At 39.1% G+C, this 25563-nt stretch overlaps 1 protein-coding gene across 7 annotated transcripts in view; it reads right to left on the bottom strand.

Annotated features, from left to right (window-relative positions):
- The window catches only part of LRCH1 (leucine rich repeats and calponin homology domain containing 1), a 196486-nt gene that overhangs the window by 82362 nt on the left and 88561 nt on the right, over window positions 1-25563 (bottom strand). For all 7 annotated transcript variants that reach the window (XM_032314590.1, XM_032314585.1, XM_032314591.1 and 4 more), the window contains one exon: window positions 17105-17249. In XM_032314590.1, the coding sequence (XP_032170481.1) occupies window positions 17105-17249 (145 nt within the window). The remainder of the gene's footprint in view (window positions 1-17104; window positions 17250-25563) is intronic.

Raw genomic sequence — 25563 nt, 5'->3', positions numbered from 1 at the left:
TTGGACGACTTTCTCTCCCCCACCTTCTCCAAATGCCAAGTTCCTACAATTTATCTGGGAAAACATGAATATCCAGGGGTCACCATCTTCATTTACTGTTTGGTTTCTGGAGAGTAACTGAAATAATGGTGTGAAATAATAACCATCACAAGCCTAGCCGAAATTGTCCCAGCTCACACCTCAACAGCCCCAGAGAGATCAGGGCAGGTTTTGTGGTATGAACACTCCAGGCTAGCCTTCTGTGAATCTCGGCCGGGGTGGGGGCTTGGGGGAAGGAACAAACAAGTATGCTGTAGCTATTGCTACTGTTTGTGCGAAGAGTTTCTCTGTGCGTGGTATGTGTCCTTTCAAAGGACATCTCACTTAATTTTGTGTTTATGGGTTGTTCTTTTTTGTTTGTTTTTGTTTTGTTTTTCTGCATACCCTGTTCACCTTTCATTCAAAGCAGAGTAACATTTTTATGGGTTTTTTTTCTCTTTTGCATATGACACTTGGCTGTTAATGGTCTTTATTACACATACACATCAGTGAACAATATCTATAGAGAACCATTTCCTTTTTCTTGCTGGCTCCATTCTGAAAAACCCACCATGGTAAAATGTCTCACCCTCTCTTCCCCTGGTGACAGAGTACTTCCCCTTCACGGCCTGTCCTCCCCCTGCGTACCAGCCATCCGCAGATGCCCGAGACTCCTCCCAACAACCACCAGCACCTCGCTTCACATTGCCTGGGATCTCCTGGCAGACTTTAATGCTACAAATACAAAATTACATGACTATCACGTTCACCCTGTTTGACATGAGATCTGTAAAGCAGTCGTGCGATTGAGATTTCGGGCATGCATAACATGTGGGCAGCCACACTGAACCTGAACTTTGAAAGCACTTAGGCTGTCTGCAACTTGGGGGTGGCCATCACCAGTCTCAACTGCTTGAGACCAGCAACGCAGAATCATCCTTCTAAACCTGCATCGTGAACCAGCTGTTGAGCACTACATATCGATCCATTTCCCGTTCTACATGTGAAGGCCATGTCTGGAGAAGCAAAGCAGTCAGCTGCAGAAAGGAGAACCAAAAGAGCAGCAAGAAGCAAAAAGGGAGTGTCTACAGCAGCTCAGAGGTCGGGCCAGTGGCTGCACCAGCCCTTCTGCTATGCCTTTGTGCGTGCATACCTGCACCATATTTGGCCACTGCAGCTAAAGCCGGTTCCCACAATAACAGCCTATCAGTCTCCTCCTGAGTATAAATAAAGCCTGGCTTAAAATACTCCGCTTTTTTATACTCTCCATGGCCGGCAACCCCCACTGCCGATGTCTGTAATTAGATTTCAAAGTGTAATTATTGATAACTCGCCCCTTCTCAGTTACTTCCTGTCCTTTTTTTTTTTTTTCTCAGAGCTCGTCATTTCTTAAAGGATGAGGCTCTAAAAACTGTGACCTCAAATTTCCTCTTTAATATTTTATTATGCCCTCCCTTCACTCTAAAATGGAGCTAAGTGTTCTAAATCACGGAAGCTCTGGATATTCAAAGAGAAAGCAGTATCAGATGCCAGCCAAGAATATTAAGGGCCAAACACCTTCAGAGGAAAGAATGTAGACTTGGGGTTTTAAGTATTAAGACTATTGGGGCACCTGGATGGCTCAATTTGGTTAAACATCCAACTCTTAATCTCACCTCAGGTCTTGATCTCAGGGCTATGAGTTCAAGCCCTGAATTGGGACTATTTAAAAAATAATAATATAAACAAAATAAAAAGTATTAAGACTGTAGAGGCATAAGCCCTATGTATTGAAAAACACCACTCTGCAAAACACCATTGCTGGTACCTAGGGAAACCACCACTAAATGGCTAAGAAAAATGTCTTGGCACTGAAGATAATTCTCCCACTTTTTGGAGCCATGCTCTAAGTAGAATGGACACTAGCTTCCTATTACCAGGCAAAGATGCCAACCTTACCCACCTTCTCCTCCATGCAACTCCACCAAGCCGAATGTTACTTTGACATTTTTCCTCCACCCAAAAGGAAAGGGATATCCATACCGACTTAGAGGAGAACAGGCTGTCCAGATCAAGTTAGGCAGATGGACCCTGGAGTCCTAAGTGAATACAAAATATTCTACCCAGGGACTCTGAGGGAATACAAAATATTCATAGTAAGATTTAAGATGCCTGAACATTTTTGAACATTTTGTCTATCATTTAAAGACATACATCTCTCCACCTATTTCCAGGAATTTTTAAGTGCAGGTGGAATTAATTGTATGAATATGTCTATATATATCCTTCTTTTTTCCTACTTATTCTTCCAAGAAAATGAGTCTTCAGAGAGCTCCTGTCATGTAACTTGACAGCCTATAATAACACAGTTTCATTTAACTGTTCTAATACTTTTACAAATCAGCACCATATCCACATTACTAACAAAACTAGAAAATCCACTTACTTTACTAGATCTTCTGCACTCTTTTTCTTAATCCATATGGCAATAGATGTGACATAGCACACTACAAAACCTGATTAGACAATTCCAGAAACATTTCTTGGGTAGTTATGACGTATAAAGCATTATGCTCGGCACTTAGACAACTATTATTTTATTTATATTCACAACAGTCATGTAATATAAGCAACAGTCATGTAATAGAACCATTAAACCCCCGACCTTTCAGAGGCAAAAACTGATGTTGTTCAGAGAGTTTAAAGAACTTGCTCCAGATTGCCTAGCTAGTTCTCTGTGATGTGTGGTTTGAAACTAGGCAGGCCAGGCTTCATAGTAATGTCTGTGATCTTCTTCAATACAACACTGCCTATTTTCATTGACTTTGGAATACAAAGTGAAGGGAAACCCGGAAAACAGTAGGAGGAGGACCTCAGATTCTAAGCAGGAGGCAATGAGATGTTAGACTGGTTGCTCAATGATTAATTTCTATGAAAAAGGGTGGAGGACAGGGTCAAAGATAATTTCTAAGGTTCTAAGCTGGGGGGGGTGGAGAAAACTGGGAACATGGACAGGAACAAGGATGCTAATTTGGGAAAGAAGAAAATGAGCTTAGTTTAGAAGATGCTTCAATTTTGAGGAGTCAATAAGCATCTAAGAGGACCTGAATTTTTGGCAATCAGGAAAAAGGGGGAGAGGATATATTTGAGACACCTGAGGCATGGGTCTGAGAGAGAAGATTTAAGGACCAAAGACTGACCTTTGTGGAATTCTAGTGATAAGGTGCAGAAAGAGAAAGAACACCCAGACAGGGAAATAAAGAAGAAACAGAAAGACACAGAAAAGCAAGGATTCCTGACCAAATCCAGGAAGGTTGGTGGCATGGTGTCAAACACTGATAGGAAGCCAATTATTTTTCTAAATTTCTGAAAGCCTGCTCTGATCAAGAACCTGTTCTAAACTCAGAGAAAATATGAAATGGATATGAATCTTCAAACCTAGCCCTTCACAGGATTAGGCAACATCTCTCTGAGCTGATGTCCTACTGGAACACTGGACATTTATTTTAAAAATTCTGAAGCCGCAGGTATCTCCTACTGGGTTTCTCAAGACATAAGATAAAAAAATTAGTGACTCGGGGCACCTGGGTGGCTCAGTGGGTTAAAGCCTCTGCCTTCGGCTCAGGCCCTGATCCCAGGGTCCTGGGATTGAGACCCAGGTGGGGCTCTCTGCTCAGTGGGGAGCCTGCTTCCCTTCCTCTCTTTCTGCCTGACTCTCTGCCTACTTGTGATCCATCAAATAAATAAATAAATCTTAAAAAAAAAAAAAAATTAGTGACTCTTAGCAAATAAAGTGAGACTTCCTTTATGGATGCTCTCTTGTAAGGGGGACTGAAAGATGCCTGGCTCACCCTAACAACTCTGTAAACAAGGGTCTGCAGACTTTGGACCCCACTGTCAACTCCTCAAAATTTGTCTCTACAGAAGATTCTAGGCTGTTCTCTCCTCTTGGTACAGAGGTCACAGTGGTCTCGCCCTCGGATTAACGTACAGGAGGGAGGACCCTCTACTCCTAACAGTTCACTTACGTTCCCTGAAGGCCCACCCATTCGAATGCCTGGCCAGACAAAGGTCCACGTGCTGCCCTCAGAGCACACACTCTCCTCAGTCTTGCCCAACAACACACCTGCCTGCACAGAGCCTCTCACAGTCTTTGGGACACAGGCTGTTGGAAGAAGAGTTTCACAATCCCCAGCAAATACCATTGCTTATATTTTTCTTCTTATAGTTCATGAAGCTGCACAATTCCTGCATACAGTGATGCAAATGGAATTATTTAGTATATTAGGAACATTGTGATTGACTTTGAAATGGGTAAAATCAGTGCTCGGGGTCTTGTCTAATATACCCTTCCAAGTTATCTCTGCCTTTCATCGTCTTTGAGCTATCTTACACCCCTATAATTTGTTATAAAACTGAAAACGGACAGTAAGGAAAATAATTTTAGTACACAGACGCACAGACAAATTGTGGCCAGTGGGTGGAACTGTAAATGATCACGGCGCTCTTGAGCTGTTCATAAATTCATCTCTGCCAGCCCACTAGTGTGTGGGCGTGTGCACATTAGCGTGAAGTCTCCCTCAAACAGGCTATGACATCTTACTGGCTCCTTCGGTAATTAACGAATTATATACAATCTTTGATGGCTGTCATATTTGTATGAGAGTCCTGATTTTACCTTTTTAAAAGAATTATCCTTTAATGAGTGATTATTTCAAATATAGGGATGTGGCATTTCTACAACAAAATTTCAGTGCAGATAATTTAAAGACTCTTTCAGCTGTTTCAGACTTCTGGTCAAGGTCATTCTTTTCTTCATTATATAATATTGAGCTCTCAGAACCTCTGGAAAAAAAAAATCCTCTCATCCCCTACAAAAAGAGTTCAATCCTATAAAAAAAAAAAGGGGGGGGGGTGGGCTGGGAAAAGGAAAAGGCTCATAAGCACACATCACAAAATATTAACAATTGTTTGAGTACTGGTGTGAACGACTGATATATCGTTTGTGCTTTGCACTACTTAATTTTTTCTCAAAAAATCGTTAATTTTACTTGATAACTAATAAATAATAATAAACAAATATATATGTATATATATTTTAAAAGTACTAATTAAAAAATAAATCAGCTTGGATGCCAGCTCTGTGTAACACACTTTATGCTTTAGTGTTTCCTGGGCCCTTCTGTCTTCTACTTATATTTCATTTTTCCCTTCAATACATCTAGCCCATACAGATTACTGGGCCACTGAATATAACATTATGTAGGGAACATACCTTTTTTTAGTTATTTTTATTAACATATAATGTATTATTTGCCCCAGGGGTACAGGTCTGTGAATCGTCAGGCTTACACATTTTACAGTACTCACCATAGCATATATCCCCCCCAATGTCCATAATCCACTCCCCAGCAACCGTCACTTTCTTTTGTGAGATTAAGAGTCTCTTATGGTTTGTCTCCCTCCCGATCCCAAATGAAGCATGATGGGATCACATTTTTTAACCTCATCCTCTTTAAGCATGAGGTCAGTTCTTAAAGGAATGAATGGGTGATAAAAATTCTTCTAAGTTAGTGTTTACAAACTGATGTTTTGGAAAGCACCACCCTGGGGGATGCTAATAGGTAGGCCTCACAAAAAAAAAAAAAAAAAAGGGTTGGGGGAAGAGCTCTGTGTTGCTTGGAGATAGAGTGCAGATTAGTATAATACATGGTTTTGTGTGTGTGTGTGTGTGTGTGTGTGTGTGTTTAAGTATACCTATATCCAACAGAACATTTTTCCATAAAACATACTCTGAGGAAACGATGTTCTACTTATTCCTTAATTGATCCAATGGCATCACTGAGATTAGAAACAAACAACTTTTTTCTCCAATGGAGTCTGGCAGGTAACTTTTCTTCAGATCCTTCATTCTCTATTCATGAATAGACAAATTAATCATTGAGTAGAACGGATCAATTTTCTTATGTTATTTTCACATTCCTTTCTGCTTTGGCTTGCCAAATAGAGTATCAGAAAAACACTGCTTGATTTCATGAGGTTAAGGTAGATATGCTTAGATTAATAGATAACATAGTTCCACATTATCCAACCCTGAAAGTGACCCAAATCTTCTGGTTATTTTCTCACTGTTCAAAGAGATTATCTCATTCCATCTGTCCTCACAGTCCATCTGGTCCAGAGAATGGAAAGGTGTTCCAGGAAATGGCAAGAGATTTAAAAAAAAAAAAAAAAAAAAAAAAAGCCCCACAGATTCAACTGCTCACATCCCAATTATACCCTTTGTTGCCTAAACACTCAATCCCTTGAATGCTTCTAGATAAAGAACCACAAAATATGCATTTATTCTTGACTTAATTTATCTACTGCGGAAAAGTGCTATTTAGGACTATCACATATGCTGAAACTCTTGGCTACGTTATTTTGTCAAGATTTCCCCTCCTTGAGCTCTGAGCACTAGCATTCCTTTCAGAATTAAGATAATATTATTAACAACATATTCTACAGTTTTCCAGCTACGATAGCATATGTTTTTTTACTTTGAAAATGAAACCATACATCTAGATTTGAATTGGGAAGCTGAGAAAAAAAAAATACTGTCTCTTTTCTCAAAAGCACCTCTTATAAAAACTTTTGTATTTGCCCTGTTACTGTAATTGTCACTAACAAGCAAATAAGAACACCAAGAAAACCAAAGTAAAGCCCTGGCTTGGCCCTTAGACCTCCAGACTGCAGTCAAAATCTCTCACCTTTATAAAGCCCTAATTCTATCTGACCCTCAATTTAAGACACCAGGGAAGAAGGCATGGAGGATGTGACAAGACAGAAAAGGCAGGCAAAAAAAGTCAACAAAGTCAACAAAGAAAGGACTGAAGATTAAGAAATCAAACTCTCACGGCACTTGGGTGGCTCAATGGGTTAAAGCCTCTGCCTTCAGCTCAGGTCATGATCCCAGGGTCCTGCGATGGAGCCCTGAATCGGGCTCTTTGCTCAGTGGGGAGCCTGCTTCCCCCTGCCTTTCTGCCTACTTATGATCTCTCTCTGTCAAATAAATAAAAAAAATATTAAAAAAAAAAAGTCAAACTCTCATAGGTTCCAGTTTCATGAGTCAAAGGCTTTAAGACTTGTTCTCAACTCATTTTATAATAAAATAACTTAACTCATAGAAATTTAGTACCAAGTGAAAGTTTGTCTTTAGCCAACCAACAAAGTATACCATTTTAAGGGTAAGAGAGTACATCAGATCTCAGTAATAAGCCAAAATACCGAGTTCTTGTGCTACACACTCCAATCACTGGGAGTCTTTTCAATTGAGGAGCCCACAGTACTACAATTTTTCCTGCTTTCAAAGAATTACTGTACTTCCACTCTCGATATGCTTAAATGCATTTTCATGTTTGACAACTACCTCAAAAATAAAGAAATAAGAACTATATAAGATACTAAGAAAAGAAGAAGAATGAAAGATCGAAGTTAACTAATAGGGAATACCCAAAGAAGGCAGAAATAATAGAAAAATGGAGGAAGGAGCAATATGAAAGAAGACAATGACTAAAATTTTTCTAGGGTTGATGAAAGACACGAATCCTCAGACTCAGAGAGCAAAACAAAGTTTATAGCGAGGTAAACCAAAATAATATACCTATACATATTATAGCCATAAATATAGAGCAAAGATAAAAAGAAGGTATGGGGAGAAATCAAAAGGAAAAGCATGGAAAATGCTCTACAAGCCTAAAACATTTAACCTAGTAAAGGATTACTTTATAGCAAAACAGAGGTCAGAAAACACACTATCTTTGAAATACAATAGAAAAGAACTGCAACTTAAAATTTTACACTAATACAACCTAAAATTTTATCCTAAGAATTGAACCTTCTTTCAAGAATGAGGGGAAAAGATAGTTCAGGAAAAGACTATACTTACCATAAGCATACCATCACTGAATAAACTTCTTAAGAATGCATGTTAAAAAGAAGGAGATTGAACCAAAAAACAGTGAGATGAAAAAGCAGAAAATGTGGTTAAAAACAAAAAACAAAAAACATATATATATGTGTTTTTTGTTTTGTTTATATATATAAAACATATATATATATACACATATATAAATATATATACAAATATATATATACATATGTGTGTGTGTGTGTATATATATATATATATATATATGTAAGTACAAATAAGTATCAGTTGACTCAATTCAAAGTAAAAAGCAAGATGGACCTAAAATATAGAATAAAAATAATACACAAGTTTGCGGAGGGACACTTGCAATATAAGCTTTCTATGAATATTATTACTTTAAGGAGGATGGAAGAGGTGTTTTTTACCTTTACCTTCAGGCTTTTGTAAGTCAAATATTCATGGTAACAATTTATATAAGCAACCTTTCAATTCAAAGTCTAGAGATATAATGACTAACCTCTAAACCAGAGGAAGAAAAAAATTAGAATAAATAAAACTTGGAATAGTCAATAGAAGGGAGGAAAGGTCGGGGGGGAAAGGCAATAATAATCTTCATTAAAAAAAATACAAAATAAAAAGAAAAATGTAAATCCACATACATACATACCGAAACTAAGGTTGAAAGGTTGAAGATGAAAAAAATGAAAAAATATGTGCGAGCAAAAGCCTCAAAAGAAAGCTAAGACGTAAGTATTAATTTCATATACAATAGATGGTAAGTTTAAAAAAAAAAAAAGCATTCTCAAGATAAAGTGAATCACTACGTAATGATAAAACCTGCAGTTTGCAAGAAAGACATATAATTTTGAACTTGGGCTCAAAATACTTGGCCTATAACTTGGTCTTAAAATACATAAAAAATTGATAGAATTACGGGGGAAAAAGCAAATCTATAATCATCCTATTTTGCTTAAAGCACATCTCTCAGTAACAGATATATATGAAGCAGACAAAAGATGTTTTGGGGTAAAAAAGATGTGAGCTTCCAAATTAAAGCTATATTTAATGGCTGTACTGGAATCCACATTCAACACTTAGAAGGACATACATTCTTCTCAAGCACAGGCTATAACATACATCTCAATCAATGTAAAGAATCAACATCAAATAAAATATTCCTAAAATGCAATGCACTAATATTAAAAATCAATTTTAAAAGGTATTTTTAAAAATCAATTCTAGCAAACTCATGAGTCAGAGAAATAATACTGAAAATTAGGGGCACCTGGGTGGCTCAGTTGTTAAGCATCTGCCTTCAGCTCAGGTCATGATCCCAGGGTCCTGGGATCAAGCCCCACATCTAGCCCCACATTGGGCTTCCTGCTGAGCAGGAAGCCTGCTTCTGCCTCCCCCACTCCCCCTGCTTGCGGTGTCTAATAAATAAATAAATGAAATCTTTAAAAAAAATAAAAATAATAAAATAATAATAAAAAATTAAAAAAAGAATAATGAAAATTGGAAAAGTTTTAAGAGTGAGTTTAAGAATATAACATCTCACAACTTTAAGGAATGAGCTAAAGTGCTACACACTGGGAAATCCATAATCTTAAATGCTCCTATGAGGGAAAAAAAATAAACAGAGATTAATGAATACACATCTCAAACTCCAGAAGTCAGAAAAAGAACAAACATAAGAAAACAGACAGATGGGGGACGCCTGGGTGGCTCAGTGGATTAAGCCTCTGCCTTCAACTCAGGTCATGATCTCAGGGTCCTGGGATCGAGCCCCACATCGAGCTCTCTGCTCAGCAGGGAGCCTGCTTTCTCCGCTCTCTCTGCTTGCCTCTCTGCCTACTTGTGATCTCTCTCTCTGTCAAAGAAAACAGACAGATGGAAATTTGATAAAAATCGAAAAGTAATAAAATAGAAAATAAAAACCTAAAAAAGTTGGTCACTAAAATTAAAAGTTGATCTGACAAAAATATACAAGTCAAAACAAACTTTTAATTTAATTAACTTAATTTAATTTAATAAAGGAAATAAAGGAATAATAAATAATAAAGGAAATAATAATAATAATAATAAATAATAAAGGAAAACAAAATTCACAGCACCAGGAATTAGGAAGGCAAACCAACTACAGATACAGTAGAAATTTTTTAAAATTTAAAAAAGCCCTCCTTATTTAAATATTTAGGTTGGTCTCCTGGACAATTCTCTAACAACTATTTTTAAGACTATGAAACTCTCCCAAAGGGCAAGGAATACAATAAAGCATCATTAATGTTAGACAAGGTAACAAAAGTGAAAATGCCAGGCAAACTATAAATGCCACAGAAATAAATTCCACCAATTTCTATTATTCTTATGTATGAACTGGTGTGGCTGGGGGATAAATCACTTTCCTGTTTCCCACCGAAAGTAAAGGGTTGTTGAAGGACCCAAATACTACGGAGTACCAGCTAAATCCTCTTTGGCTATTAAGAGATGATGATGGGGCACCTGGGTGGCTCAGTTGGTTAAGCAACTGCCTTCGGCTCAGGTAATGATCTTGGAGTCCCAGGATCAAGTCCCACATCAGGCCCTCTGCTCATTAGGTAGCCGCCTTCTCCCTCTGCCCCTCACCCCTTTCATGCTCTCTCTCTCTCTCAAATAAATGAAATCTTAAAAAAAAAAAAAAAAAAAAAAAGATGATGATGATGATGATGAAAATCCACACCCTCCTTGTTGTATATACACTCCTTTTCTCATTCCCTCTTCTTGATGATAGTACTTGTTATAAGACCTGGAAAACTGCAGCATTCTTAGAGGAAATAGAATTAAGTTGATTGCTGATGGAATGGCAATGTTTCAAAGGGTCTTCATCTGTCTAGTTAGAAAAATAAATGTAACTTGCATCTTGCTCCTTTGGGCTTGCAGAAAAAACTCTGAGAATTACTATAAACAAAACATCTGTATAGTCAATTAGGAGTAGGTATTTACCCCATTTTTGGAGGGAAAATCTACAGCACAAAGATTTTAAGTGCTCCATTAAGATCAGAAATAGACCTAAAAAAACACAACACATTCTGACAGTGCTCTAGCCATCAAAGCCATAATGTCCCTTTTGTGTCTCTCTGTTCCTCTGTTTAATACAAACACTGATCTAAAACAACATCTGTGATCAGGTGACATTTATAATGGAAAAATCCTCTTTGGAAGTCTTGCCAAGTATGAACTCTGCTAAAAGGAATGGGATCTGGTAAGAAATATCCTACTATTAACTCATTCACGTTTAGCAAAACCCATCAACTACCAATGCCAATGTACAAAATTTTATAGGCACTGCAAAATGTAAATTTTTAGGGACGACTGTCCCTAGGTTGTGCCTTGAGAACAAATGCTCAGTGAGCACACTAGAAAAACCAAGGCTTAACACACACACTGCTGCTTGTGCAAACAATTACCCAGTGGTCACTTCCAACTATAGCATTCTACAAAAAAAATTTTCAAATTTTAAGATGATGCTTCCAAATTCCAACATGATTCACTATGTTTTGGAATCTTCCTTCTGATCTGTCATTTCATAGAACACAACCTAACTACCCCAGACCAGTTCCAAAATATATCATTTTTCCTTTGAAAATACAATAAGTTCTTCATAAAAGGATTTGGAATAGAAGTTTGTCTTGAATTGAACAAAACTCCTCCCCTTTTCCAGGGTAGGAAGACACCATCAGTTTTCTCAGTTTCTAGAAAGAATAAGTGCTATCTCACAATTGAGACCTTCAGAAACAGTGCAAGAAGAGGTGTGTTTCTTGGGGATAAAACTAAAATTCTTAAGAACAAAGAAAATCAATTTTTAGTTTACAACAAATACATAAAATCTGTGCTTTCTGAGACAACTCTTATATGCTAGGTGCTCCTTCGATCTTTCAAATAGCAAGATGTCCTTAGGATTAAAGACTATTTCTCAGAAATGACCTCCCCAAAGGAATGTGGGGATACAGGTTACATGGCGATCAGGAACTTGGCTCTTTCTGCACATTGTTTAGCAGCCAAAAAGGATGCCAGGCTTCAGAAAAAGCATCCAAACCAGATTCCTTTTGTGGTGTGATAACATTTTGTTCAATAGGCTGCCTTTTTCTTTATAGGCAATGCCTCAGAAACTACTCCTAGAGACAGGAGCTCCTTTGTAATTTTTTTTTTTAAATTTTATTTATTTATTTGAGAGAGAGAGAGTGCAGGGGGAGGAGCAGTGGGAGAAAGGCAAGCAGACTCCGTGCTGAGCACAGAGCCCAAAACGGGGCTCGATCTTAAGAGCCTGAGATCATGACCTGAGTGGAAACCAAGAGTCAGACGCTTAACAGACTGAGCCACCCATGCTCCCCAGGGGCTTCTAATGAAGAACCCAGCTCCTGTGCTGTGTGTTTCACTGTCAGGAACTAAAACCACTCACCAAGAGTTCTAGAAGTAGTATGATCAAAGGCAGTAAAGAACTTTCATTTTTTAGCTGTTTCTATTCCTGAACCTCTCCGAGACCAAACTTTTCAAAAGCTGAAGTCCTTATTCTAAGACTCATCGCACCTCTGTGGTCCTAGCCAAGAGTTTTGCTGCCTTGGGTTGTTCTATTTTCCCAAGGTACCTTTTCTTCATGGGTCTCATCATCAACAACCTCTCCAGCACCTTAAAATAGATTTTAAACTTTGTAATACAGCTTTCCTGTAGCGCTCAGATTCCAAGTGTTTGTTCCTATGTAGGAATAGGTCTTGCTTAATCATTTTTATTGTTCTTGGCCACATTTCTGGGATTAAGACACTTTACAACAGGAAGAAACACAGTGGTACCTACACTAAACACACATAACCTTTTGTTGTGAATACCAAGACGCAAAGATTAAAAGCGCAGAGCCTTCAAACTCGGGCTACGTAAACAGCAATAAATTAGTGTTTTCCATGAATCTGATATTCCTACCGTGTGGGAAAACACCAAAGTGTTTTTCACTGTATTGCACAGCAAAGGGTTTTATTTTCCAAGTGTTAATGAAACCCATCTCTGGTCTAAGACAGGACTTGGGTTTCTGGCACTAAGTAGCCATCTGACATTTAAAGATAGGATCTGTGAGAGATCTGACCAGCCGAGAAGCTGTATAGGCAGGGGCATATCACCACCACTACCATCAGCTTCATTGTCATCGGTATTATCGCGACCATCAAATACTTCTGGTTATTTACCCCACCGGAATACCCACTATCGATTCACAGTAGATCACAGCATCCCACCTGCTTTGAAACCTACAAAACTAGTAATTTCCACATATGACTTATTAAAAAAGAGAAAAGACTAAAAATACAGCAAGACCATGCTTAATTTTAAGTGTAGAAATATGAAATCGGGGGGCACCTGGGTGGCTCAGTGGGTTAAAGCCTCTGCTTTCGGCTCGGGTCATGATCCAGGGTCTTGGGATTGAGCCCTGCATCAGGCTCACTGCTCAGCAGGGAGCCTACTTCCTCCTCTCTCTCTGCCTGCCTCTCTGCCTACTTGTGATCTCTATCTGTCAAATAAATAAATAAAATCTTAAAAAAATAAAAAGAAAGAAAGAAATATGAAATCTGTGAACATTTGAAAAGCAGTTTCTCTGCATTACTTTATTCCACAGTTCTTTATTTGTAGTTAATAAAACAAGAGGGAAAACCCTAAGTATCACAAAAGAGAAAGTATTTCCAGGTACTTCTTTATAAAACCTAATGAACTTGCCTATTTGTTAAAGCTGTTTCAGAACATGCTATGGTTGATTCAGTCTACCTTAAGTGTATGCTTAAAAGCAATTTCATTTTTCTTTAATTTTTGAAACTTATACAGATTTTCTCTGATACATCTAAATTGGTGATAATGCCATGATTTGATGATATGCTTCTGTCTAGAACATAAGTTCCTTTCCTTGGCAGAGTATGCAACTTATCACAAAAAAACAAAAACAAAAACAAAAAAACAAAAAAAACCCCAAAACCTGCACTGAAGACAACCTGGTAATTCGTCTATGAGTTAATATGTCTGCGGCATTCTGAGTCCCTCTGCTTCCTTTTCAAGTAAACCGATGGGCAGTCTGTTCTCCAGAGGCTCGAGTTAACCAGCGTCTACCACGCCCCTCCACCATATCCAAGAAGAAATACATATTATTTCACTGACTTAATTCTTATAACAGGCAGAAAAGACCTGAAAAGACCGTAACACCCAGTCCTGGATATCGAGGAGGGGACATGTATCATGATCACACACAAGGACAATATTCTACATGTCCCCCGGTCAGCAGCTGGAGGGTGGCTGGAAGTGGGGGAGTAGTTTGAGACAGAAAGAACTCACAAAGACACCACTATCACGTGAATAACACTGCTCAGCATCTTAGAAGAGTTAACAATTTTGTTAGATGCCACTGGTATTTTCTAGACATTTATTACATACCTGCAAATAAGCAGATGTGACAGCCGTCTACTATTTTATAAGCAATAATGGATCCTTTAGACAAATAAAACATCCCACTTCAAATCACTATCAAACAGAGAAATAACTCAGTTCCAAGGGTCCAATTCTCAGAAGACATGTTCCCACCAAACCTGTAAGTCAGGAGTTAAAGGTTTTACAGCTGAACAAGATGCCATCTTCGTGGTCACTTCAAAGCTTGCCCTTTGTTATTATTTTATGTTACAGATTTATATTCATGAAATAAACTCAAAAGAAGTATCAAAAATAATTGTGTGTGTGTGTGTGTGTGTGTGTGTAACTTGTCTTTGAAAGAGTTTAGAGGATATACATATGCCTGTCTGCCTTCCTTCTTTTTAGGGAGAGAGAGAGAGTATATGAGCAGTGAGGGGGGCAGAAGGAGAGGGAGAGAGAAAATCTTAAGGAGGCCCCATGCCTAGTATGGAGCCCTTCAAGGAGATCAGTCTCATGACCCTGAGATCATGATCTGAACCAAAATCAAGATTTGGTTGCTTAACTGACTGAGCTACCCAGACACCCCAAGGATGTCCATACATTTTTCATATACCCTGACAGAACTCCTCTGAAAAGAAAGAGATAATATATTTTTAAATTTTCTCCATGTAGTTATCAATTCCTTTGAAGAGTCAGGATTCAACACTACAGAATATGTCTTAAAGCACAGTAATATTAAAGTAGAGATGTGAGCAAAGAAAACACAGAATAAAAGTGACCTATATAAAGGGAAGAAAAGATAGAGGCAAACAAGGAATTAAACAGAAAACACTGCTAAAAGAGCTTCAACAGAAAAAACAAAGAAAAAAGCTTCAACAGTCCCTTTATCTATTTCTTCTTCCTATCACCTAGGAATTCACCAAAAATTGTTTACAATATACCTACACGGTTCCTCTTCAGCATCCTCAGTCCCAATGGCTCACTCTGTTCTTGCACTAAATGACCCTGAAACCCACACATCAATATATCCTTCCTACCATCTGAAGATAGCAGTATTATTCCACTCTCGACTGAGCCCAACGTGAAAATCATCACACCAAAACCAATCATATTAGTGCGTTTAAAGCACAATATAAATTTTAAGATTTGATTACCTCATGTTTGTAGAATTTTATAGTTCGTATCATACCAGAAGAGAGATCTCATCTATACCCAGCAGCTTCTCATTGTGTATGGACTTGGTGTAACAGTACAAACTTACATCTCCCCACGTGTTGCATGTAGGACTAATGGAGGTGAAAAGCATCACAGCAGGACAGACCTAGGTAATTAAACACATGCACAACTGCAAGTGCTCTTGGGATACTGCCTCTATGCAGATTTTGAATTAGAGGGCGGATGATTCAGGGAAATAGTGAACCAAACCCGATAAGACACCACTCCATTGGCTCCATCAGTCAACTCCAAGGTAATGAACATTGTGCTGTTGCAGAAATAATTTAGATTATCTTATTCAGGGAAACTCAAAAGGGTCAGATGAACTAGAAACCTGGAGAAGTGGAAGGTAGTTCTATAAGCCTCCAGGCTATGCTAATAGTAACTTACATCCTATTCACTAGCCCACTTCAAAACATGACGAGGATTGTTTTCTCACTCCCAAGAAGGATATGCACACCTAATGAAGCACAGTGGAAATCCATTTTTGACTGCAAAGAACACAAGAGAAGACCCCAACTCTCCGTGGCCAACCATAAGCCAACCAACAACCCAGAAAAAAAAAAAAGAAAAAAAAAAGAAAGAAAAAGGACATTATTATCATAAGTTAATGGCTCCATTTCGTTCATTGGGAATTTGGCATGTTTGGCATGTTTGTGACACTACACCAGCCCTGCTAATCAGGTGCTGCTCTTCCCACACCAAGATCATGTCACTGACATGGGGAGAGGTTTTGCTCCAGCTTGAACTCTGGAACCTTGCACTTGTAGTAGAGATAGATTTGATTTAACGGTTCCTATTTCTCTCCTGACATCCTGTGTGAGTCAAAGATTTAGGAGACAAGGAACCCAAATCTGTCCAGAGCAGCAGACAGTTACAGCACAAAGTCTAAAACCTGGGTCTTATGAAAGTTGATTTTCTTAACTTCAGGGCTGCTCAGGGGTGTTCATATGTTACACCGTGCGTGCATAATTAGGGAATCAGTACAGTCCACTGGTCTGTCCTCAGCAAATGCTGACCTAATTGAATGGGGTCAAAGACAGCAAACTTTGTATCTTGCTGCAGTTGGTCAGTGCTCTTGAATTTTCCCAAGTGGCCAAAAGGGGACAGGCTCAGACAGTACTAAGTAGCAAATCCAAAGGTACAAAAACTCCCAAAGACCAGTAAGGCCCCAATTTGTCACAACCCTCAAGTTCTTTCCTCCCGTCCTCTAGCTTCCACCTCCAAAAACTACATCAATACATGAAGACAATATACCAAGCACCAGAAGACCCAAAAAGTATAAATGATACCACATAAATTACTGTAAAAAAAAATAAACAAAAATATCTTGCCATACTGATAGTCAGAGAAGTCTAGCACCGAAAACAATATTAATAGCCCTACTAATTTATTATGACAGGTAGTTCTTAAATAATCTTAAATAATAATCTTAAATAAATAATCTTAAATAATCAAAGGGTGATCAGGATTTGCAAAAAGAAAAAAAAACTTATAGAAATGAAAGCACAGTTAATTGCGGTTTTTTTCACTGAATTTGATTACAATCCTTAGAAGTCAACCTACCTCAAGTTTAAGTAGGTCAGCATCTGCAGATTAATGATGGCCTCGGGAATGACTCTGATGCAATTATGATACAGATTAAGAATTTCCAGTGATACGAAATGGCACAATTCCATTGGGACTTCGACCAGTCTGTTTTTAGATAAATCTGTGAGAAAAGGAAAGAGTATTTTGTCAATAAATCTTCAACATGACCCAGTACAATTACCCACTACGAATACTTTTTTTTCTTAACATGTTTTAAAATAAGCATAATCTAAATGTAGATGAGCATTTTCATTCCTTGTAGCTCTGTTACTCTAGGGCTGATTTCTTTTTCCTGGCATATTACCCAATTCATATGGGAAAGCAAAAATATTGCTAAAACAGTTTTATCTCTATATTAATTTGTAAATACAGGCCAGATATAGAAAAGTAACTAAATCAATATTTACTTTCCATTCTATCTAAAAATTATTTCAAAGTCATTCTCCCCTAGGCAAGAATGAAAACTGTATCCTTCAATCTTCTCTGAATACATATCTTTACCATAATATTTATTTAATTCAATTTGCTTTCATAACATATGTTGTCTCTTGGGACATTATATCCTCTGCAAACACACACATAGTAGATACTAAAAAAATATTGCATTCACTGGAATAACTGAGAACCTACAATGAACAAGCCCAAGACAGATCAACTGTGTCTCTCTTAAGGATAGGCAATGTGCCGGCCACATGACCAACCATAAAACTGGGCTCCCTTCCTCAAGTGTACCAAAGACCGTAATAATGGAGGTCTACAGAGCAGTGTAAGCAAACATTAAGGTTTACAATACCACCATCTCAACAATAAAAAATGGAACAGTCCTTAATGTCTAGATCTAGGAATGGCAGACATAACTGTCAAATACCATAGAACACCAATCATGAGAAAAGAGCTACCGCTGTCAAAAACAATAAGTCAACATTACTGATATCACCCTTCATCAGGAGGGACTCAATCAGTATGACCAGATGTTTATTAAATATCATGTCATATATACTTAAGGAATCACACTCCCTAAAAAAAAAAAAAAATTTAAATAGGTGAATACAATAATGAAATAGAAGTCCAAGGGCTATCCTCCTGACTACTCTTCTGAGAAATAAATACATAAATAAACAAGGACAGACCTAGATGGCTTCAGAGGTGAATTCTAAGCAGGTTTAAAGGGACAATTCTGATAAAATTTAAACTATTCCACACAAAGTAAAAGAAGGAAAGTTTCTAAATACTTATTTAAACAGTAAGGTATAATATTGATATCAACACCTAAAAAAGAAAATACACAAAAAGAAACTACTTACGCATCTCCCTTCTACATAAATACTTATGTAAATCCTAAGTTTAAAAATTAGCAAATGGAATTAAGCAGTATATGAAAAGATAAACATACTATGAGTATGAGGTGAAGGCAGATGCTTAACTCCCTGAGCTACCAGCTGCCCCTAAATGATTAACTTCAAAAAGTGAAGCCATCACAGCACAGGGACAATGCGTGGGAAGTTTGCGTTTATGATCTTAGAATAGAGAAAGTCTTCCTATGAATGGCATAGTGCAAGACTGATAAATTCAACACATTAAAACAGAGCTTACAACATTCTAAAACCAACAAAACTCCACCAAAAACATACATGACAATCAAGGAACGAGGGGCAGGTGAGCAGTCCTACAGTTCATAAGCCCAACAGGTTAATTTTTTATACAGTCAATGATAAGAAGTCTGAAATGCAGGGGAAAAAAAAGGACAGAAGGAAGCAAGGAAGGTGAGAGAGGAAGGAAGGGAGGAAGGAAGAAGAATGGATGGCTCACAGAAAAGGAAATATAAACGGCTCTTATGCATATGAAAAAACGATCAACCTTACTCACATTAGAGCAATGAAAATCACAGCTACATGGGAGAATACTTTTCACCCATTAGACTAGTATCAAAAAGTTTGGTGAAGGGCACTTGGGTGGCTCAGTTATTAAGTATCTGCCTTTGGCTCAGTCCATGATCCCAGAGTCCTGGGATCAAGCCTCGCATTGGGCTCCCTGCTCAGCAGGAAGCCTGCTTCTCCCTCTCCCTCTCCCCCTGCTTGTGTTCCCTCCCTGGCTGTCTCTCCCTCTGTCAAATAAATAAATAAAATCTTTTTAAAAAAAGAAAAGTTTTTTTTTTTTTAAGATTTTGTTTATTTATTTGACAGACAGAGATCACAAGTAGGCAGAGAGGCAGGCAGAGAGAGTGGGGGTGGGTGGGGGGGAGCAGGCTCCCTGCTGAGCAGAGAGCCCAATGCAGGGCTTGATCCCAGGACCCTGGGATCATGACCTGAGCCGAAGGCAGAGGCTTTAACCCACTAAGCCACTCAGGCACCCCCCCCAAAAAAGAGATTGATGAACACATTATAATGCTGGGGAAATGGTGATGAAATGAAGAACATGTTAGCAATATCAATCAAAATTACAAATGTACATATTTCATTCAACCTAGGAATCCTTCTCATCTACAGATAAACTCATATGTACAACTGACATATTTCTTAACGTGGTTTGAAAGAGCAAAAGATAGGGAGCAAGTTAAACATCAGTGGAGGTCTGATTATATATTAATATGGTATTAATAAACATAAATAAAACTAAAATTAAATCAATAAATAAATACTAGCATAATATTAATATTTCATGTGGTAGAATGTAATATTAAACACTATACTCCATAGTGCAGTGCTGATACAATGCAGTCATTAAAATGAACGAAGCAGCTTTATGTGTGCTGATCTGGTACAATCTCCCAGACATGTTATAAATTTCTTTTAAAAGCCTGGCATAGAACCAAGTATTTAGTATTTGTATTTTTAAATGAATATTTGCAGAGTTGTAAAAAGATATGGAAATATAAATAAATTATCTGTAGAAGCTGCAAAAGGAACTGGTAGAAGTGGTCGTTTCTAGAGAGAGGGTTTCTTGCACAGAGGAGGGGTGTCGGAGGGACAGTCCCCCACTGTACATCCTGCTGTACCTTTAGAAATGTGAATGCATCACTTACTTGATTTTGCATACAGAAACGGATTCAATATAAAATAGGTACATGTGTTATATATATTGCATATAAACACGTATGTGCATATACACGCAGACACATGCACATACATACACATATTCTCTACACACAGAATTTTGTTTCATTTGAAAAGAGAGCGAAGAAGCCAGAGCAAACCATGAAGTCCCATGCTCTTACTGAGGGGAATACAGAGACAAGCATTTCGTGAATGTTTAGAACCTCAATGGAAAACAATTTCACAAGCCTCTTGCATTCTTTCTTCCCGAAACTCTATTAGACAGGGCAATCTGCGTGTGCTACAACGCTGGAAATCTGCCCAGAAAACTTTTATGGGCTGTTTCCTTTAGGTTAGACTCAAAGAAAAAATTCTACGGAGGTTCCAGTTTACATTCAAACTTGACTTTCCTGAGAACTGCGAGAACGAGACCATCAAGTTGAATGTTTCGATAACTGCTTTAAATAATAATAATGTTTTTATTAGTTTCAGTGTCACTCACACTTTTTTTAAACAAAAGGATATAGGGGTTTTTGTAGAAATGCTGTCATGTAACTATAAACCTTTTAAAAGATCATGGGATAGCAAATCAACAGTAGAAACCGCTCCAATCAGAGAGCAGAAGACCAGCTCTAAATTTACAACCGCTTGAGATGTTTGCGGAAGTTACTCAGCTTCCCGGGTCACTGTTTCTGAATAGGTAAAACCCGAGTACATGCAACTGGATCAATTTTAACATTCTTTTCAGATCTAAGATTTCTATGGATAAAAAGTATTCAGAATTCAAGTATTTTCTGTCAAAATAGTCAGAATCCAAGTGATTTTGTTTCCTTGTGATAATCAATAGCAGCGGTTGACAAAAAAAGTTATAAAGTACAAACCCACATATAATAATTACTGGCCCATCTTTTTGACAAATTTGTCCTTTCATTGTAAAATCTATATTCTTATCAGATAATCTAATTTTAAAAAGCACTCTATTTTCAAACTTGCAGACAATGCTCCATGGTCCACTTGGAGCCTGACACGGGGCTCGATCTCACGACCCGACCTGAAATCAAGAGTTGAGGACTTAACCAGCTGAGTCAGCCAGGTATCCCTTTAATCCTTGTTTTTAACTTAGCTGTCCTCTATTTTTTCAGGAATCCTTTTCCTGAAAGGACTCTGGCTATTCATTATAAATGAAGTTACAAGCAATGGGCAACTGCCCTGCCTGAGCCTACTACATTGCTAGTCACATGAACAGAGCTCCATGTCCAACTGTGAGTGAGAATTTTCCCATGCACTGTGCTTCCTATCATCCTGCATTCGTGTTCCAGTTTCCACAAGAAAGGGGAAGAAATTGATTACAGAATCTGCACACAGCTCACTCTTTCAATGCCTAAATAAAAGAGTTGCCTAAACCAGCATTGTTGAAGTTAAAACAAAGCTGAAAAATGGACTGAAAAAAAAGAAAAAGTAAGAAAGAAGAGAAAGGAAAGAGAAAAGCTCTCCTTTCTTATTTAAGTTCATTGACCATATGATGGATTATTGACTTATTTATCAACATACACTCAGGACGAGGTTTCTGGAGAAGTGAAAAACACAGAGACTTACTTTTAAGGAATTTATCATTTGAAAAATGAGATGAAGCAAACCCAGAATGAACTATAAGGTAAGATGTTCTACTTGTGCTGAAAAGGGAAAAGGTACACATAAGGAGCTGAAAGCCAGGTGGGTAAATCACATTACCATCCATTAGGCATGTCTTTTGTGCCACACACTGTATCTGGAGTTTTGCATCTGGTACCTCATTTAAACCACCCCAAGGAGCTGTGCCCCCAACATCTGAAGAAACTAGACTGCGTGACCTGCCCAGAGCCACAGAGATAAGCAGTTACGCTCACACCTAAGGACATCTAACTATAGGACCTGACAGAGTTCCTCACGTGAGACCACTCTTTCTCCACAGAACAATGCCAGCAAGACCATGATGTGTCCCTCAGCAAGATTATTAGGAAGATACGGCAATTAATCTTCACTGCATTTTTATTTGTCCAAAATACAGTCAAAAGAAAAGCAGCATGTTCTGTGTATAGACCCAGAGGGGAAGACAGTTATAAACACGATGTTCAAAAAATAAAGTACTGAAAACAATATGTCAGCTAATGGGCTAAATTCTGGAAACGGCTCCCGGAAACTTGGTAAGTAGAAATCCTGGCCTCACCCACTAATTACGCTAACCCTACGTAAGCACTCTGTTCACTGAAGAGTTTAGAACGGGTTTTCAAAGCCATGACTTACTTTCCCTACTTGTCTCTGAGTATCATTTAATTTTGAATTAACTTTATTATTGGAAGACAGAAAAAGGCTCCCAAAACCAGGTAATGTGCTTTCCTGGGCTTTCCTCAGGCTAATGCAGACATCACTTTGTATCTTTGAGTGTCTGCAAGCACCACAGGAAAGCTGTCCAAAAGGGCTGAAGTTAGTCTGGATTATGCTGTTTTGACTTTGATAACCCAGAGCAGATAATCCAGTTATAAATACTGGGGGAGGAAGCAGGGAGTGGCATACCAATTTGTTCAAAATCTTTCTGTTAGTGGAAAAAAGAGAAAACAAAATCTGATCTTTCTTGTAAAAGAAGAAGGAGGAGGAGGAGGAGGAAGAGGAGGAGGAGGAAGAGGAGGAGGAGGAAGAAAAAGAAGGAGGATGGGGTCAGGACAGGGAGGACAGGGAGGAAGAGGAGCAGCAGGAACAGAAGGAAGGAATCTAGGACTTAGCTGTAATTAAACAAGTAAGAGGACAGCCAGTTCACAGTGTGCACATAGCTGTGAGCATCCCTAACTTGGCCTTTGAAAGAATAGAGCCATGCCAGAAGCCTGGTCATCCCACCCACTACGACAGACGGACCAAGGTGGGGCCTGTGAGCGTTGTCGAACCCAGGAAGACAAAAAGAACAAGTACTCATAGACAACAGGCAAAAGTGAAGAAGGCCAATCCAATCTTCATCTTGTAATACAACCAAAACCAGCGGGGCAAATGGGTCAGGAGCTCTGAAATGACCCAGTAAGTTCTGAGCGACGACAGGTAAGTAAGCTTTTAAATTTAGGAAGAGGTAACTACAGATGAGGAATTTGTGTTTATTTTTATTGTTTATTGGTCTAATTCTGTTAAAAATATAGAGAGGTACCACCTCTAGAGCAGGAGAGCTCGTGGGTTGGCTGTTTTCCTAAATAAAATGTTTGCCTAGTGTTTCTCAGCCTTGTGGGTACACTGAAATCACTTAGTTTTTTAAGCCCGGAAGCCCAAGGCCTATGGCCATAAATTTTAGGAAGCGGCTCTGGCATCAGGATTTCCCGGATGTCCAGTTGCTTCCCTCTATTCCAGGGGATTCCTTTGAGTAGATGATCCCACCTCTCGGGTTCCCTAGCTAAACCAAGCCTTTCCAACAGGTGGCGCTGTCCTAGGGCCAGGCAAGGAGGCCCAGGAGGGGCCTGATTTGGAAAGCCCACTGGTACCTTTACCATGAATCCTAATTTGGGAAAGAAAACCTGAGCTGATCCAGAGATAACTGTTAGTCAATCAGATTATTATTCTAAATTCCTCCGCAAATAGTTTTTGATACAATCACAGCAGCAAAAATCCGACCTGGAAGGGAGTTTTATGTATTATGAATTGGCTATCATCATAGAAATTTAGATTTTTTTCCTCCTTGATTTCTCAGCATAACCTAGTGAGGCAGGTGTTGTTATAGCTCTCAGTTACGTGTGGACACTAAGGCCCAGAGAGGTTAGTAACTTGCCTGAGGATACAGAGCTAGGAAGCAAGAAATAAACCAGTAGGTATGATACTTTGGAAACCTTGCTCTGAAGTGTTTTCGAAAACTTCTGACAAGATGCCAATTATTTTCTCCAGAAAGAAGGACATGTGTCACATGGGCACCTCATTTCCCACCCTGAGCTGCACGCTGTCCTTCGCTGCAAAGCCCCCCGGGGGCCAGCCCTGCCCTGCAGAGTGGGGGACGCCACAGCTCCGTGCAACACAGCCAGGCAGCCAACCGGAACCCCAGAGCCACGTCCTCCCCACGTCCGCTGCTTAACTGAACCATCGACATGAAAGCCACGCAGCCAGAAATAAAACAATAAGTTTCACCCGGGCCAAAACAAGCTTTGCAAATCCCTAAAATAAAGTAGCCCACTGAATGAAAATAAGCAAGGGAGGGTGGAAAAACAGTCGCTGGAATCTGGTGTGCAGTCAGCACCATCAGAAGCACGATGTTGTTTTTGTATAAAAAAGGAAAGTGGTGCCTCAGGAGGAGCTGGAGGAGGCCAGCGGTCCAGGAACAACATCCTGAGCGATCGGCCGCGACAGCCACAGAGCAGCTGCACCGGCAGACCGACGCTGCTGCAAAGCTCACCTGCAGGGTCTTGCTCTCCCGTCAGGCGAGAAGGCCTCATCTTGGAGTGACCATCGCACCCAGCTCCACAAGACCAAAGGATGTATTTTTCAAGCTGAACGATACACATGTTATCATGAAAGTTTAAAGTTTGGAATGTTAGCCCCAAGCATGATGCTGCAATAAAATCGGGTCAAATGGGTTTTCTTCACATAGAAATCTAAACTCCTGACCCACCAACTAGAGCCTGGGACCTATTGTCTTCCTAATACTGAGGAAGGATGCTCTGTGCCTGACCATCACCACCCTCTTGGTTGGTCATGCCTGGGACTACCATGCAGGGACCATCCTTAAGCGGAAGCATGGTCTGGGAATATATGTCCTCTCCGGACAGTCCCTCTCTCCTTGCACCTAGGTAGGCAGGGATCTCTTTAGAAGAATCTCAGCTGTATCTTTCTGTCCCTTCTGAACTTCCCCCCATCTCCCCCGCTCCACAATGCCCCCAGCATCTGACTGCCCCTCGCTTCAACTTTTCTCTTGGCAGAGACCGCCTACCCGGCCCCATGACTCAGCACCCATGGGGGTAACTCCTGGGCACCTGCCCATTTGGAAATGCACTCAAGCAAGGGCAAGCTGCTTTCGGTTGTGAACCAGAGCCCCTGGGCTGACTCATCCTGACTCTGGAGATGAAACCACCTGATGCTTCCAGGGTTAAAGGGACAGAAATAATAAGCGGTTTCATGAAAGTTCTGAGGGAGTTGGTCAAAATCTCAGGCTACATCTCTAAAAGATCAACAACAACAACAAAAACAAATCTTATCAAACAGAAGAGATGAGTTGAGTAATTCCTCAGTATGAGCCATGAGTCCTCCCTGACCATCTATTTAAAGTCTCAAATTCTGTCTTAACCTCCTCACTCTAGTCTACATTTTCTCCTTTTCTTAGCACTTAAATAAACTCCTCAAGAAACATACCATTTATTCTAGTATTATGGTTACTACTTTTCTCTTTCTCCCTACTAGAATGTA

Source organism: Mustela erminea, chromosome 15 (genome assembly GCF_009829155.1).
Source record: "Mustela erminea isolate mMusErm1 chromosome 15, mMusErm1.Pri, whole genome shotgun sequence".
NCBI classification, from domain to species: Eukaryota; Metazoa; Chordata; class Mammalia; order Carnivora; family Mustelidae; genus Mustela; species Mustela erminea.
This window is presented reverse-complemented; position numbering and strand designations above follow the sequence as displayed.